Below are 18,366 nucleotides of genomic sequence, written 5' to 3' on the forward strand. Positions count from 1 at the left end.
CAAATATGTTGAAAATGATAAAAGTCCGAAATGCATCTCATATCTTGACTTTTTATCCCATATCTTGATTAACAAACGTAGAGTTGACCCCAGTTTAATATGTGTAGGCTTATGACTTGGCTTGAGTTTGTTAGCTTGAAAAGTCTTAGTTTACGGGTGTTGTTATTAAAATATTATAATAAATTTATTTGATTAGGGATATCATTTTTAAGTCTCATAAATTTATAAAAAAAAAATAATTAAAGAGCATAATTCTTGTATAAATAATCTGATATTTAAATTAAATATTAAATATATTAAAAATTATAAAATAAAATTTATACCAATATTAGAAACATATATTTTTTAGCACGAAAAGAGTCTTAGATTGTAATCGACCTACGAGAGCCTTGACAGAGAATGGGACTCCCCGATAGGGTTAGCCAGGGGCTACCTTCCATAACCCCCCTCCCCCCAAGTCGTCGTGGTTAGCCAGCACATGTGCCTTTCGCGGAGGGAGAGCCCTTGTGGCCTGCGATAGTAGACTTGCAAGTCACGAAGACCACCTACTGCAACAGACTTGATCTCTCACAACCCTCCATCATTTGGTCAAATTGATTAATATAGGTTAACTCATTTTATTATTATTTATTAATTAAACTTTTTAATATGTATTTTTGTCATGACATATTAATAGGGTTTGTGTTTGATGTAAATTTATTTTTAAATAAAAAAGTAAAAATAATTAAAATTTTGAAGCTAAAAAATTATATGTTAGAATCAATCACTTAAAAAAATTATTTTATACACAATTATATATAGTTATACACAAAAAATCATAATCACCTTAAATAAATATGAATATATATTTTTTAATAAGAAACGTGCACATGGATGGACTTTTTATAGTTTTTAAATATTTATAAATTTAATATAATTTTAAAAATGTAGTTGGATCATTAGAAATTAGAGAATGAAAACCATTAAAGATAAAAATTTCAATTTTTAAACATTTAACTACTAATTTCTAAGTTTTAAATTTTTATTTTAAAAGTGAAATTTGTATTTTTAAAAATATCTTATATCCTCTTCATTAAATAAATAAATATAATTTTTTATAATAATTATAAACTTATATAAACAACATAGAAAAAATTCTACTCACTTTAATCTATCTGGACTCGAGAGTTCAGGAACATTATCTTGAATGGACTCATAGATTGAGTTGAATTTTGTGTTTTCCTAATGAATTAGATCGACATATTTTTTATTCATAGATCGAGTTGAATCTTGTGTTTTCTTAATAAATTAGATCGACATATTTCTTGTTTAGCATGTCTATCTATTTTTAAAAATATGTTCTTGCCATGTATACTTTATAACTGCAAGGAGACAATGATGGTAGGTCAATAAATTAAACAAAATTCACTAGAAAAAGTTGTTAATATTGTTGTTCGTGAATGGCTTGATATGTGATGGAATAGGTTAAAAAAAGCCAGATGAATTATGGTTATTGGAAGCAGAGAAATTAAGAAATGTGGAAATTGTACACAAGCAAGCGTGCAGCAAAGTTGGAGTCTTGAAAAGACAATATAAATCCACAAGGGAAGAGAGACGAGTCTTCTCTATTTACATTATGAAGAAGATTCACCCAAAATATACAAATTCAAGAAATGAGGGAAAAAAAACAAACGAAGCAAGACCAAGAAAAGGCCAGGTGACTCGCAATCGCATCCTATTCTCTTTCATTCTATACTGCATGGCACATTCAAATTAATAGAAACACCAATGAACCTCAGAAATTCAAAAAGAATTGACTTCTCTCCATATCTTCTTCTTCAACATATACGACTGAGAACAAATGATTTGTCCTTTAAATGCATCAACATCCATTTCTTGCTAAGAGATATTGATAGATGGCTTCCTCTTCTTAAGTTGTGTTGCTCTGTGGAACTGATTTCTCAGCTGCCGAGAGAGAGAGTTTCCGGGCCTTGATAGGTCCCTTCCCATTTGGTGAAATGCTTTTGGCTGAAACTGCCGATTTCATGGTAGGTGTGCTTGTGCTTTTACCAGCTTTGTTGCCAGGCCGACTAGATGGTTTTTTGGGGCTCGACTGGATAAAGGCCCGGCTTTCCCATGGTCTGGCTGCGATCCAGCGTTCCATCCAGCTCCAACCCCAGTTAGCTTTGCCAAGTTCAGGAGGGCCAAGGATTGAGTTGGAGTTGGCTCTCCACTGCAAAATATGGATGCCTGCTCAGTGGTACTGGTTTTCACTTCAAATGAGGATAAGCAAGTCATCGGGGCAATATTTAAGTGAACACAATACCTGGTGGGAAAATGCATATGCTAAAGCTCGCTCCCGTTTGCCTGCTGCTTCTTCCCTCTGATGAATCCTTCCAAGAATTTCCTCCATTGTTTCAGAGCCACCATTCCACTCCACCTGTGAGGTATATATCTATGAGAAAGGGAAAGACAGAGGGGGCGGTATAGAAGGCGTTTAAACTGTCTTCTGCATCTAGTGGGGATTAACCCAAGAACTAAGTAGGACTAGGTGATGGCACAACTCATAACCTCTCGTAACTAGGGTTCTCATACCATGTTAAATTATCAATGATTGTCATAAGTTCCTAGAAAGAAATGAATGGTGTGATCAAGTTTTTAATACTGCGTACCCTTCATGTGCAACAATATTGTTACACATGGAGAGAATAAATTAAGATGCACTAATGCACAGAACCAGATAATTCAATAATGAAAAAGAACACGCACAACTGGAGCTAGAGCTCCAATACCGTGTTTAAGTACAGTGACAACAATGGTCTACTCAACAATCTCTCTCTTAAGAGAACAGGCTATCTTACCTCAAGGTCGTGAAGTTTTGCCTCAAGCTTCAATTGATTCTCCAGTTTCTTCTGTCTAATCCGTCCTTCTGTGACCATTGCAACTCTACGAGCTCTGATCTGACCCTGTATCCTGCTCCATGAATGAAGATGACTCAATGTAGTTGAAGCTTGTTTGCTTACAGATTGACTTTGGGTCAGGATCTGCAATCTAAATATCCCCTTCAAACGACGAAGTTTTTTCCTTGCCTGGAATGAAAGAGAAATGAAAAGATAAATAAATCATTCAACAAGAAATTTACACTACTAGGAAAATGGTGAAATTGTAACCTACCAGCAGGAAATTGGCAATTATTAGAAATGGTAGCAAGCAAAAGCTTCAATCTGGTACTTTTTAAGGAACAAGAAATTCCTATTGGAAAAAGTATACTATGAAAATAATTCAAAAGTTTAGTACAAAGGGCTAAGCAAACTCTTCAAGATTATAAATGAATTCGCATCACACATGTCAAGGATTGATTAACAAATAGTTCAAAGGTTTAGTACAAAGTGCTAAGCAAACTCTTCAAGGTTATAAACGACTTCAACTCACACATGTCAAGGACTGATGATTACAAATACAGAGCTCACTCTCCAACTCATATCCCAAAGATATGAACAAAGGAGCACAACTAATGATGAGGCCAAGTATATGCTGCAACTTTCCAGCCACAGGAACTTCTAAGGCCAAGTACTTAATGAGGATGCCGAGCTAAGGGAGAATATGCCTTCATCCCAAACAAATTCCCATCTCACGCTCATAAACGAAAGAAAAAGACAAGTGCACACATTGCATACTCAAGTGATTGTTACTAGGAAGGATAGTTTTTATGACAAGAACCACAGGCCTACTCAAGAGATCATTTTTAGGAAGGATAGTTTTTAACATTTACAACTTACCAAATGCATAAGGATCTCAAGAATATGGAATGATGGCATGACTTACTTCTTCCCCAATTGACTGACTAATGACTCAACATGCCAATCCGCATTATTCCCAGGAGACCAATAATCTCTATTATTATACGAACAGCAGCAGTTTTATGTCATACAGAATCTGCAGTACATGAACAATCGTGAAATATCTTGATGTACCTCACATGCTAAATGCATGTCAAACTAGACATGTTAGATATACATCAATACCTTATTTAAGTGTTCCATTTCCAACACATTTACATTTTGTATCATGACAGATGATTTACATTAGGAATTGGTCAAGTAATCAATTCTCCTCAAGAATGGACCCACCACAAAACCTTTGCCTACCCTTATCCCAAATGGGACGAAAGGACAAAGGAAGAAAGAAAAATCTCTCATGCAGATTAGCTGTGAAGGAATATAAATAGAGCCATTAAGTGTTCTAAAACGCAGCCTAGGCGGTCGCCTATGCGCCTCCGGGGCATTAGGCGGCCCCTAGCCGCCACGAATACATGCAAATCAGCACCCCTAGGTGTCGGGCCCGATTAATCAGGCCCAATTGGTGCCAAGGCAGCCCTAGCCACCTGGGTTGCCCTGCCCAGATGTGCATGTTTGGATTTGTGTTGTTCGGTCAACCCCATGGCCAAGAAGACGCGACTCAACTAGTCGGCCACATCGAACCCACAACCACGATGAACGCACGAGGAGAAAGTGGCCATGGCAAACAAAAGGTAAAGGGTTGCGACCATGTCCGCCGACGACAAGGAAAGGTTTGAACCAATCGGCCATGGCAAATACCCACATCGAGATGCGAACCATCACTTCGCCAGCGGTTCGATTTAGGCTCCCACTAGCTGCGACACCGATTAGATTAGGAACTATCGGCCATGGCAGATGCCAACAGCGGCGGTCATGGAGAACCACGACAGATCTATCCATCCCATTGACTGCTGCATATGTGAACGGGCTCTATCGACCACTCTCTCTCTCTCTCTCTCTTTATATATATATATATATATATATATAGGAAAATTCACAATATATGAAAACAAGTTCTATATGAATATGTGTTTGGTTTGATACCCTATGTTAGAGAAATACTTTTACAAAATATATGAAATCCACATATCATATAGAATACCAAAAGATTAAGGAAGAAGAATACCTTCGAAATCTATGATTAGTGATAAAATAACATCAAATTACATTAAAAGGTTAAACAAAATAGCAGTTTTTCTAGGCCCCGCCTAGACGCTAAGCCCCAGTCTGACACCCAACTAGCGCCTAGCGCGTTTTAGAATACTTTTAAGAACTTTGAACACATTACAAACAGAATTACATAACCCAATACACTTGACCCCTATACCTATCATCAGGAAAGGGATAAGAGAAACCACTCAAACCTAGTAGGGGGCATAAAAATATAAGACAAATGTATCAAAAATTGCATCTTCAAGAATATAACCATCAAATGTATTAAAGAATATGTTTAATTGCAGTAGTTTATGAAACTTGTAACACTTTTATACCATATATGCCCTGAACGCAGTCTGAATCTTGGTAGCTGCTATATCCTCAACTTCCATACCAAGAAACCTGGGGTTTCTCTTAGCAGCATTGTTGGCAAACTTAGTAGACACCTTGTGAGAGTGGGTTCTATGTTTGACTCCATTTGACTTTTCAGTTGCTGAAGATCCCTGCAGTACAGCATTATAAAGAAACAGATATTTAATACATCACAAAAGGAAAAAAAATCATATACACTAATAAGGTTTAGGTACCCAAGTTGGCTTCGGAAACAAAAGAGAAGGAAGCAAATTAACATATGTTGGAATAAATGTAATTAGCTGTCATAGATGTCAACGAGTTGTCATTTAGTCCTTATTTTTAGGAGTAAATTATTGTACATTCCTCCTATAAAATATAAATGAACACGCTAAATCTCAATCAAGTTGTCTAATTGAACATGGTATCAGAGCCTACCATTGCCAAACCCTAGTTGCAGTCACCACCTCCTTCAGATCTCGTCTCAACGATTGCGTGCATCTCCAGCGTCCCTCTTTCATAGCTCATCTCCATCTTCTCCACTGCTGCTGCTCGCCAGTGTCATAGCATTCCCTTGCCGGTGACCATAGATCTATTGGTGTTTGCAGTAGCTATCACCAGAGCATTGCCATCGTGTGACCGTCGCTGTCGGTATCCACCATCACTTCTCAGATCTGGCCTCCATAGCCACCATTGCCAACTGCCATCACCAAAATCCAGTTGTCGTTGCTGGCGACCTCCACTGTCGCTTAACAATCGTGACCTTCACCAGATCTCACGACCGTTGGCCTTCGCCAGCCCTTGCGCCCCCATTGTTCGCGGCCTACTTTGTCGCCATCGTTGCCTGGTTTCCTCCACGCGTCAACCAGATCCGCCTTTGCAGCCTCCTCCAGATCGCGGCCTCTGTTGCCATTGACCAAATCCACACCCACCACCACTATTGCCGACGCCCAGCATCACCACCACTGCTCACGGCTTCCTCCGCGCCCACGCTGCCTAGATGTGGCCACTTCCTTGTTGTTCTCCTTCTTCAGATCTATTTAGCCCAAATCTGACACCCATCAAACCAGATTCAACCCATCAGATTTTTCTAGACCCACCTGAACTAGATCCACTCCACATCCGACAGATTTTCCATTGAAGACACTTCAAAAGTGACTTCTATCCAAAATATGGAGAGTCCTTCTGACAGATTTTCCATTAAAGACACTTCAAAACTACCTTCCATCCAAATTATGGAGAGTCTAGCTTCTTCAATTGCCTCCGAATCTAAATCTGTAGGTTTCTCTTCGCCTTTTTCTTCTTCATTTATCATTACCTTTGAAAAACTGGTTGGAAGTACCAATTACATGTCTTGGGTTGCCTCTGTTGAGTTATGGTTCATGGGTCAAGTAATGGAAGATCACCTAAGTACGAAAGCCGATGCAATTCTTGCTACTGAGAAAGCAACCTGGAAGAAAACCGACACTCTTCTTTGCAACATGTTATGGCAAACAATTGATCCCAAACTATATGTTATTTACAAAGCATACAAGACTTGTGTTCAGGTATGGACAAAGACCAAATCTCTTTATACAAATGATATATAATGTCTCTACTCTGTTTTTTCCACTATTGTTCGCTTGAAGCAACAAGATATGGATATGTTTGAATTCCTTGGCCGCCTAGAATCCCTGAAGGAAGAATTTAACTCTCTATTGCTAGTTGATAATACTACAGACGAACAATTGCAGCAACGAGATACATTATTTATGGTTTTGGGATTGATTGCCATTCGATTTGACCTTGCTCTAGTCCGGGATCAAATATTATCTAGTCCTATTGTTCCAACGCTAGAAGATGTCTTTGCTAGACTTTTTCAGGTCTCTTCCTCGTCTTCAGTCGTCGATGGTTCTCAGGTTGATTCCTTTGTTTTGGCGTCACAAACCTTCGGCAAAGGAGAATAAGGGAATAACCAAGGCGGTAACTCACAACGAGGTAATCGTCCTAAATGCAACTACTACCATAGGTGGGGCCATCTTCAAGAACAGTGCCACAAATTACATGGTCGACCTCCACATGCTGCTAATGTCGCTTAGTCTGTCGCAACCAATTCCTCAACAGAAACATTTGAGAATCATTCCTCTCCATCCCTTGTTTAGATTGGAAGTGATTATGAAGACTACCTTCGATATCAGGCATCTAAACAAACTACATCGTCATCCACTGCTTTTGTGGTGCAGACTGGTAATTCTATTGCTTGTGTTACTCGGTCTACCACTCCTAGACCATGGGTTCTCGATTCTGGTACAACTGATTATCTCTCTGGTAACCAAAGTCCTTTTTCCTCTTTCTTTGTTGTTTGCCATTTGTTACTCTTGCCAATGGTTCCAAAACATACACTATAGGCACTGGTCAAGCACAACCGCTCCCTTTGTACCCTTAGATTTTGTTTTCTATGTTTCTGGCAACCCCTTTAATCTTGCTCCTGTTAGTAAACTGACACGTGCTATTCACTGTTCCATAACCTTCTTTGCTGATTCTGTTGTCATGCAGCATCGGGGTACGGGACAGATGATTGGCATCGGGCATGAGTCACAGGGACTTTATTATCTCGACAAACCATCTTCCCCAACAGGTTGCATTTCTACTGAATCTCCAACTCTTCTTCATAATCGTTTGGGACATCTGAGTCTATCCAAGTTACAAAAGATGGTCCTGCATCTTTCTAATGTTTCCACTTTAAATCGTGAGTCATGTTAGCTTGGAAAACAATCTTGTACTTCGTTTCCAAAGCATATCAATAATCGAGCTGCGTCCCTTTTTGAACTTGTCCATAGTGACATTTGGGGTCTGTCGATGTTCGGAGTTGGTCAACCATGATTCGTAGGCAGAATGATGCCTAGTCCACGATTGTTCTCTGGTTATTCCGGCAGAGTAACAATATATCATTATTAGTCCTCTTTTTACAATGGTGTTTTTAACCCCTATTTATAGTATGGGGTGTTTACAATTTTCACAAAATCCATAAATGGAAGGATAACATCACGGGGGACAAAGTGTCTTTATCAATTCCATAAAACTGGGAGTGGATTTCGTATTACCAAGGGTTTGGTTTGCCTCAGGTAAAGTAGGTGGGTTTCGCCTCCGTTTATTCAGGGGTTTTGTTGTTATACGAGCTGAACGGTTAGGCCAGCGAGCTGGAAGCATCGCTGGGAGCTCGCTTGGTTCCGCGATCTAAGATCAAGTCTCAGCGACGTGTGACCTTGTTCTAACGAACTCGGTCTTGGGCCTATTGGGCCTCAGGAGATTGGGTCGACCTGCTAGGTTGAGTCTAACCCATAAGAAGTGGTTCGGGAAATACCCATAACAGGGTCCTCGTTATGTTCCCTCTATTTTAGGTTTTCGGTACTTCATCACTTTCATTGACAATTACTCTCATTGTACTTGGGTGTTCTTATTGAAAAACCGTTAAGAGTTATTTACTATCTTTAAAGATTTCTATGCCGAAAATCACACTCAATTTAATGTTTCTATCCGTGCATTCCGCAGTGACAATGCTAGAGAATATTTCTCAGCTCCTTTCACTATTTTCATGGCTTCTAAGGTTATTTTACATCAATCTTTTTGTGCCTATACACCCTAACAAAATGGAGATCTTGAGCACAAAAATCGTCATTTGATTAAAACTACTCGCACTCTTTTACTGCATAATCATGCCCTTTCCTTTTTTTAGGTTGATATTGTTCTCACTGCATGTTATCTCATTAACTGGATGCCTTCCTCTGTCTTACAGCTTGAGGTCCCTTACTCCATCTTTTTCCCTGCTCAGAGTCTTTATCTCCTTCCATTTCGTGTTTTTGGGTGCACTTCTTTTGTCCACGACATGACCTCTAGTCGTCCCAAACTTTCAGCTAAGGCTATCAAGTGCATCTTCCTTGGTTACTCACGACTTCAGAAAGGCTATCAGTGTTACTCTTCTGATCAACAACATATTTCATCTCTGTTAATGTTACCTTTTTTGAGGCATCTCCTTTCTTTCTCTTCTCCCCTGTCAAGAGTCGTCAAATTTTTGAGGTTCTTCCTACTCCTTACCTTTGTTCTCCCTCCTTTGATATTGCTCATACTGTCCATGAACGTCCCCTTCAGGTTTATCATCGTCGTCCACATCTTCCTATGGCTGTTGACAAAGAACTTGCTAACTCACCTTGTGCTCCAACATCCTCACCTACCTCGGGCCAGACCGTTCCTTCTGAGCCAGTTATTGAACCTTCTCTTGAGCCCATTGCCACTCGAAAATGTATACGCTTTACTCATAATCCTCATCCCATCTACACCTTCCTTAGCTATCATCGCTTGGCTTCACCCTATTATGCTTTTGTGACCACTTTATCCTCTATTAATGTCCCTAAAACTACCAATGAGGCACTTTCAGATCCAAGGTGGCGCCAGGCCATGATTGATGAGACGGATGCTCTACATTCTAGTGGCACTTGGGAATTGGTTTCTTTTCCTCCTGGTAAATCTACTGTTGGTTGTCGCTAGGTTTATACCTTGAAGGTTGGTCCAGATAGGGAGGTCGATCGGCTTAAGGCACGTCTGGTTGCCAAAGGTTACACTCAGATTTTTGGACTGGGCTACGGTGACACTTTTTCTCCAGTGGCTAAGATTGCCTCTGTGCACTTATTTTTATCCATTGTTGCGATGAATTATTGGCATCTTTATCAGCTAGATATTAAGAATGTTTTTCTTCATGGGGATCTTCAGGAGGAAGTTTATATGGAGCAACCACTTGGCTTTGTTGCTCAAGGGGAGTCTGGATTAGTTTGCAAACTTCGCTGCTCTATTTATGAGTTGAAACAATCTCCGCGAGCTTGGTTTGGACGGTTTAGTACAATTCTTCAGGAATTTGGTATGAATTGCAGTGAGGCCGACCACTTTGTTTTTTGTCGCCACTCATCAAATGGTCAATGCATTTATCTAGTGGTTTACGTGGATGATATTGTCATCACTGGAAGTGATCAGGATGATATTCTTCAACTGAAGACATATGTCTTCAACCGTTTTCAGACTAAAGATTTGGGTAAGTTGAAATATTTTCTTGGCATTGAAGTAGCCCAATCCAAAAGCAGCATAGTTATTTCACAAAGGAAATATGTCGTACACATTCTTGAGGAGGTTGGTTTGCTTGACTGTAAACCGGTTGATACTCCCATGGACCCAAATATCAAACTCTTACCAGGACAGGGGGAGCTATTATCTAACCCTGGTAGATATCGCCAACTTGTCAGAAAGCTAAACTACCTCACTATCACTTGGCCATACATCTCTTTAGCTGTAAGTGTAGTTAGTTTTTGCAATCTCCATGTGATAGTCATTGGAATGTTGTCATTCGCATTCTTAGATATATCAAAGGTGCACCAGATCAGGGATTGTTATATGAAAATAAGGGTCATACCCAGGTAATTGGGTATTATGATGCTGATTGGGCAGGATCTCCTTCAGATAGACGCTCTACTTCTGAGTATTGTGTTCTAATTGGTGGCAACTTGGTATCTTGGAAGAGTAAGAAACAGGATGTGGTTGCTAAGTCTAGTGCTGAACTAGAATACCGTGCTATGGCCTTGGCAACATGTGAACTTATATAGTTGAAACAATTGCTTCAAGAATTAAAATATGGCGAGGTGACGCAAATGAAATTAATCTGTGATAATTAAGCCACCTTGCATATAGCCTCTAATCATGTTTTTCGTGAGAGGACCAAACACATAGAAATTGATTGTCATTTCATCAGAGAAAAAGTTTTATCCAGATATATTGCTACTAGTTTTGTCAATTCAGTCGATCAACTGGCAGACTGATGAGAACCCAAAGAAACAATTCACTGAAACTGAATTATAATTTCCACTTCAATCCGATTACAAGAAAAACTAGGCGTTCGAGAGGCCCTTAACTCTCCCTAAGACTCAATACAAGAATAATCCCCCCCCCTCCTCCCTCCATTTCTTCCCCCTCTACATATTCTTCCGCCCCTCCTCCTCAACAGAAATCTGTTACGCACCTGCTGGGTTGTTACACAACCCAGCAATTTCCCTTCTCTACCCCTTACGCACATGGCTGGCTATTATGCCAGCCAGCCCATTTACACCCCTACCCCTTGGACTTTCTTTGATAAGTCAAGTGAATCGGGGGCCAATATAGGCATATTCAAGAGGGCCTTCTCTCCCGAAACTTCTTCAAAATTCTCTCCATTCCAGTTAGATATGATTTAATCACCACTCATTTCCGGGGCTGATAGACTGCAGTGGAATCTTCAGGGGTTGCTTTGCCATAGACTCCAAACTAGGAACTCAACAACTAGTATGGTAGTTGTCCCACTCATGCTGGCCACTGTTCTGGCCATTTAGATCCTCATTTTGTTTTAGCAACAGGAATTTTGTGCATGCATGCTTGCAATTCCAAGCTGCATTAGGGTCATTAGATTCTTGACAGACAGGAGGCTCATTTTGTGCTCTTTCTTCATAGCACTCATTCATAGTAGGTTTTTGATTTACAGCAATTCCCATTCCAACCACTGCATCCCTAGTTATTGATACAACTTCCGAGCACCTTGACTTTGTCAGTTGTTTCATGGCTTGCCAAATCTCAACCTCATCATGAAGTTTGCCCAAATACCCATCATTATTTAAGATCTTTGGGTCTATACCATTGGGCTCCACAACAGAATGCAAATTGAGCCCTTGACTTCTAGAAACATGCTGCCCTTCCACCATCATGACCTGCTTGGACGAGGCACCCACCCCCTTATGATAGTGAGAATACATGGGGGGGCCTCCATTATCAACCAACCCCATGTGAAATCTCTGAGAAACCAGGCTAAGAATCAAACTAGCTTCCCAGACAACATGGACCGTTGATGGCGCCCCAATCATCGGTAAGATGCTCTCCTTGGATGTCACCGGATCGGCAGTCCTTGGCATTTTAAACGGACCGATCGTCAACTGCCCTCCTACCTCGCCGGTGAACTTCCCAACACCATTGCCGTCGGCAGCCATTCTGCCTCGCGACACCATGTTCATCGTCTGTGATGGAGTTAGGCCTACCATGGAATTCAACGGCACTTCCACCATCTCACCCTCCTTAATCGTGTTCCCCAACTCGTCCGACTTCTCCACCGTGCCTTCCTGCGTGGACCCTAAGCGATTCCTTAGCAGCCCCTTTAGCTCTTCCTAGCTTCTCACTCTTCGACTTCGTTGCTCCCACTGGAACCATGAAAGTGCAGCACCCTCCAAACACAGTGTTGCTGTGTCCATCTTCTCTTCATCAGTTAGCCCATTCACTGCAAAGTACCTATCCACTCGGAATGACCAACCGTTAAGATCTTCGCCTTCAAAGAGGGGCATCTCCAACAGTTGCCCTCGGATCTCCGGCTGCCAACCCCCCTTGGAACCCCCTGCTTTAGCTTGCCGCACTCTTATTTCCGGTGTCGCCTCAAAATCCTGTATGAATTCCGGAGGCTGGTCTCCCAACTCCTCCTTGTTCTTCCTCTCCCATTCCTGATCTTCCCACCTCGTTCTCATCCAAGCGAACTGTTCCAGCAAGCTCGCTACCTTCTTCTCCACCAATTGAACCTCACTCCTCAAGGCATCAACTCCCTGTTGCATGCATTCCATCCTCCCTTCCAATTCACCTACTCGGTCCATCAAGTTGACCATTAGGATCAATGATGCTCTGATACCAAATTGATGAGAACCCAAAGAAACAATTCACTGAAACTGAATTATAATTCCCACTTTAATCCGATTACAAGAAAAACTGAGCATTCAAGAGGCCTTTAACTCTCCCTAAGACTCAATACAAGAATAATCTCCCCCTCCCTCCATTTCTTCCCCCTCTACTTATTCTTCCGCCCCTCCTCCTCAACAGAAATCTATTACGCACCTGTTGGGTTGTTACACAACCTAGCGATTTCCCTTTTCTACCCCTTAAGCACATGGCTGGCTATTATGCCAACCAAGCCATTTACACCCCTACTCCTGCCCCCTGCCCTTTGGACCTTCTTTGATAAGTCAAGTGAACCGGGGGCCTAACACAGACGTCTTCACTAAGTCTCTTTAGGATCCTCGTATTGGTTTTATTTGTAACAAATTTGGTGCATATGACCTATATGCTCCAGCTTGGGGGGAGTCTTGGAATAAATGTAATTAGCTATCATAGATGTCAATGAGTTGTCAATTAGTCCTTATTTTTAAGAGTAAATTAATGTACATTCCTCCTATAAAATCTAAATAAACAGGCTAGACCTCAATCAAGTTCTTTGATTGAACAATATCCATCACTAAACATTAATGATTACTAATTCAAATAGTTGATTATGACGCTATCAACGAACACATGCAAAGATTTATCAAGTACAACAACAATAGTTAAGTAATTTTTTTCTTTGGCTAACAATAAATGTGTCCCTTATAAAAGAGAATATAGTTTCTCTTTTAATAATTCCATATCAAACCTTTTATTTTGTTATAGAGGAGTTTCCCCAGAAATAATAGGTTATTAACATCACATGATGATTTGAGAGGGAGAAAAGGAATATGAAAATTTTGTCTGCAAGAATGAAGATTAACAATTTTCTAATAAAGGATATCAAAATTTCAAGAAATTTGTGCAGTCAGAGCAATACCACCGAACCAGGAAAAGCGTGTATGTAACATTCATATCTAGAATTTATTTGCTGAACTGTGACTGAAATGGAAAAAGGCATTAGACAACTCGTAAAAGGGCAACTGCTAATCTGCTTTTCTATTTTCTCATCCCCAGTAATTGACAAAAGCAGTGGAAACTTGAAAAACTCTTCTTGTACGAGAATAAATTAAAAGAATAAAATATGAAACAAATAATCTTTGTTGTCAAATCAAGATGAGCAAAAAAGAAGAATTAATGAAAGAAGACAAAGACATGGCTTAAGCTAGATATGGTGTAAGAAAATTTTCACACACTGTACCTTTGATTGCTTTAATCTCTTATCCTTTGCTTTCTTTGAGCTAATTATATTCTTAAACCAATCCCCAGAACCCATTATTGATGTTGAACTGGTGAGTTTGACTCAATGAAACCCTGCAGCAGATTATGTCTGGTACAGCATCAGGACAATGCAACAATTAGCAGAGAAATTTGCCATCTAGCTGCAAGCATGCAGTTTTCCGTTTTCACACGTACTATGCAGATTTGAAAGCGGAAGTTAGCAACTCATTCCATTTAATGAAAGTTTAATTCACTTTAGAAATACTAGAATAAGAAGGTGCAGATGATGCACTGATGAAGAAGAGAGAGAGAAAAATATTTTGTAAGTGAATATTTATTTACAACAATCAAGCAGAAACAAAACATCTAATCAACCTGAACAGCAACCGATTTAAGCATTCCACTTTATAAAAACTTGAGCTAGGCATTCACTCTACATACCGCAAAAGGAATAATTAACCAATCACATAAAGAAGGACTCAATTAGAGACCACCAACTGAAATATCCATCACTTGTGCTGAGATAGAGGGAGATATTTCTTTGGGTTCAAACTAAGTAGTCTCATTGAAAATTTCATTTTCTCCAATTCTAGGCTCTCAGCATTTTCTTATCCATATAGCATATCATTACAATGCAAGAAAGTGTCTTTCCAAAACAACGAAAAGAGAAAAAGAGGCAGAGGTGTTGATACTTGCTTTGTATCTTGCTTTTGATAATGAAAAGATCTACTCCCCTCCTCCTGTGGTTGTAGGCAAAACTGCTGAACCACATATATTTTCACTTTCTTAATTTTATTTTTTATTCCTATAATCATCTCCTTTGCGTGCCACAATTCTCAACAAAAAGTTTAGGCCCCGTTCACTTTCAGAAAATATTTTCTATTTTTTAACTCTAATTTCATAACTAAAGATATCCCAACATTTCGTGTTTCAAAAAACCATAGCATTCATTTTCAAAAAATTTAGAAAACATCAAAAGGGATGTTTTCTAATTCATAGTATAAAGTTGAAAAATTAGAAAATTGAGTTTTCTATTTTCTAATTGAGATTCAATTATTTAATAGAAAATTAGAGTTGAAGAACAGAAAATGTTTCCTACAACTGAACATGCCCTTATTTATGCCTTTCTTGAATATGCAAATTAATCAAGAGATCATACTGGGAAAGTGGGACTTTTAAACGTAAGATGGAAAGACACTAAACATAAACAGAACAGAAAAAAAAAAATTACCGCAATAGAAACAATAACAGCTCAATGAGAATTGAAATAGAAAGATAGGCAAGGCTGAGGGAGGCATCAAAATGCTTACTCTATAAGTTGGTGAGCTTCACCAGGAACTAAGAGCCGTGAAATGCTCTATTTCATTCTTAGAAAGCCCATTTGAGGTGCTTGACCACATATCAATAGTAATCAAGAGACAGCTCTCTATCATCCAACTACATTAGTATCTATTCCAATTTTGAGTAGATTAAAAGGGAAGATGACGCAATTGTTCTGCATCCGAGGTTTGAACAGGATGTTTCCGATAATTGAGACATAATCTTGTATAAAATCTGCTATGCTTCCTAGTTAATAATGTAATCTTAAGACAATCAACTTAATCATCTGACCGAAAAGAGAAAGCCTAAAGCACTCACATGGTTCGGTTGAGTGCAGCAGAAGAAAAGGAAAACAGATAAACCCGTCTCGAAAACACCTCATACCCAAACCAATGCCAAAAATAGCCTCTTCAATCAATTCTCCAAACATCAAAATGCATTATTGCATAATACAAATTGTCTCAGTTTGCAATGATACAGATTTGAAACAAATAATATCCATATGCAAGTCAGACATTAGAAGATAAAATACACACACCAACATCAAAACATCAGAAAACGGAAAAGAAGGAATAGTTCCTAGGCCAATTAGTTTGAGTTAAGTAGAAGTTTTCATAGTCAACGCCCAGATCTATCCTTCTCTTCCAAGCTCAGATCAACAAAAAACAAGGAATGGGTCAGAAGATCTACCGGGGAAAAACCTGCACATGGGTTTTGTAGACGCCGTGGAATTGAGACGGGGGGAGGGGGGGGGGGAGAGAGAGAGAGAGAGAGAGAGAAGGTGGTGGCGGTGGAGAGATAGGAGATGGAAGTGGAAGTAGGCGGAAGAGTAGGAGTGGAAGGAAAGAAATCCTTTAATGGATTGAGAAAAGAACAAAGGTGGATGTTGAATTCGCCGTTTGGCCCCATCGGTGTGAACCACAGGACCCTTTTATCTCAAAAGAAGGTGAGGATGCAAATGGGTGCCACTAAAGAATAGAAAAAACTCTTTTTTAAGCTTCCCCTTGCCTCTCTCTCCTCCCTCCCTCTGTCTCTATCAATCAAAGGCTTCAACCAACGCTCTAATTCATCTCGTATAAGGCCTGGTAGTTTATTCAACAAACGCCGCTACAGCGACAGCAGAACAAACCAATCAACTCGGTGCTTCTGAACTCGGCCTGAACACAAATCATTCCGATTGCTCGTGGTAAGAAGAAACATAAAAAAAAAAAAAAAAAAACTATTCCAACCCAGTTTAGACTCAACTCAAACCATTTGAGACTAAGCGATAAGCTTCAGATAGGCAAAGTTAAAGCACTTAGTGGCTAACCTGCGTTGGCATGTCTTAGAGGTTGAGTTCGAGTCATGTGAGCAATCTAAATTATTTGTTTGAATCGAGGTTCTGGTTGATGATAGCCTCTCCATATAGTGGAAACAGATTAATATGAAAGCTTAATCTAATGGGTATGCACAAAAATTCTTTGAAATCCAAAGTCACTCCTCTTAGCATTAAATCAAAAAATACGAAGCTCAAAGGAAACTCATTGGCAACTGGGCTTGCTGGATCAAAATGCATTACATATATTAAAGATACAGGTGTATGGGTGCGCATAATTACTCTGATTTGCTGGCTGTTGTTGAATTTTCTGAACTGAAATTGAGGGTGTATTTGTTAGAAAAATGGGAGGGTAGATAGGAAGAGAATGGAGAAACTGATTGAGTTTGTTGGGAAGGCGATTGCTGGGGACGGTTAGCTCAAGGGTCACTACCATCAGCCTTTCGTGGGACAGATGATGGGTTATAAAATTAAACGGGCCAAACAATCTGTTTAATTATATAAAATAACAAGAATGTGCCTCATGTAATATAAATTTAATAATAAAAATAGCATAATGTAACTTTTAAATAATAAGAATAGCGACGAGAGTTTTAAAGTCGATCACTATTTGATTCATGATATAGTTGTGTTTTTTTTAATTTTTTTTTTAATTTTGAATTAGTCCTAATAATCCTCAAACCCAAGGCTGTCTGAACTGATTTTTTTTTGCAACAAAAGAGGGAGAGGTCTGGTCTTCCGTTGAATTCTCTAACACTCAAATCAGTTACTATGTTTAGGAATGATGCAATAATAATGTAATAATACACAATAAATATCATATTTAAAATATTGAGATATCATACTTTTATATAAATAAATAAAAGAGTTAATAAGAATCAGAATAAAGTTAAGTGAAGGTTAAATTTGATCTTTCAAATGAACCAAAAGAGTCAACCATAAGCATATGCTTGTACTTTGTCTCAAAAAGATGAATCGCTCACCCCAGACGCCCCACACCCGACTCGACAAAATATGAGGGGGCTCCTTATACACAGTGAGTACTGGTCTGGCCACTGTGCCCGACTAAGTCACCATGATTAACTTAAAGTTTGAATAAGTCCAACTTTTCAAACCTCCTTACTATAAACTTTAAAAACTGAAATACCCATCATTAAATAGATTGTGTAATTCAAAAAATGTGAAAGATTCTATGCCAAATTTTAGAAATGGACAGTTTGTGTTTTACCCAAAAATTATATATGTATAAAACAACATAGTATTATCTTTGTAAATATGAGCAATTTTGAGGAGGATGAACATTGGTATTAACATAAAGTTATTTTTCTGATGGATATTTTTTACATGTATTTTCACAATGAGTCATCATTAATTCTATATGAAAATTCTACAAAAAAAGAAACT

At 39.1% G+C, this 18,366-nt stretch overlaps 1 protein-coding gene across 12 annotated transcripts; it reads right to left on the reverse strand.

Moving 5' to 3' along the window:
• Positions 1-1,572: 1,572 nt before the first annotated feature.
• Positions 1,573-17,345, reverse strand: LOC127807894 (protein IQ-DOMAIN 9). 12 transcript variants are annotated; one of them, XM_052346099.1, is made up of 7 exons: positions 16,957-17,176; positions 16,338-16,804; positions 14,308-14,420; positions 5,309-5,476; positions 2,841-3,068; positions 2,306-2,419; positions 1,573-2,229 (listed from the first exon to the last, which is right to left on the reverse strand). In XM_052346099.1, the coding sequence occupies exons 3-7, from the start codon at positions 14,380-14,382 to the stop codon at positions 2,023-2,025; spliced, it is 792 nt and encodes a 263-aa protein (XP_052202059.1). In that variant the 5' UTR covers positions 14,383-14,420; positions 16,338-16,804; positions 16,957-17,176; the 3' UTR covers positions 1,573-2,022. The 12 variants fall into 12 exon arrangements, with proteins under 12 accessions (XP_052202059.1, XP_052202050.1, XP_052202052.1 ...); XM_052346090.1 differs by having other exon boundaries at positions 1,573-2,212; positions 16,957-17,169; XM_052346092.1 differs by having other exon boundaries at positions 1,573-2,212; positions 14,308-14,436; positions 16,957-17,169.
• Positions 17,346-18,366: the final 1,021 nt, after the last annotated feature.

The sequence above is a fragment of the Diospyros lotus genome, chromosome 8, assembly GCF_014633365.1.
Source record: "Diospyros lotus cultivar Yz01 chromosome 8, ASM1463336v1, whole genome shotgun sequence".
NCBI lineage: Eukaryota > Viridiplantae > Streptophyta > Magnoliopsida > Ericales > Ebenaceae > Diospyros > Diospyros lotus.

Bases quoted from the DNA above. Each gene is read 5' to 3' on its own strand.
- LOC127807894 (XM_052346097.1), bottom strand. From the start codon at position 14,382: ATGGGTTCTGGGGATTGGTTTAAGAATATAATTAGCTCAAAGAAAGCA. The intron at 3,069-5,308 runs GTATAAAAGTGT...CTTTCATTCCAG, and splicing joins CTGCGTTCAGGGCATATATG to GCAAGGAAAAAACTTCGTCG. The intron at 2,213-2,305 runs GTATTGTGTTCA...CATATTTTGCAG, and splicing joins CATATGCATTTTCCCACCAG to TGGAGAGCCAACTCCAACTC.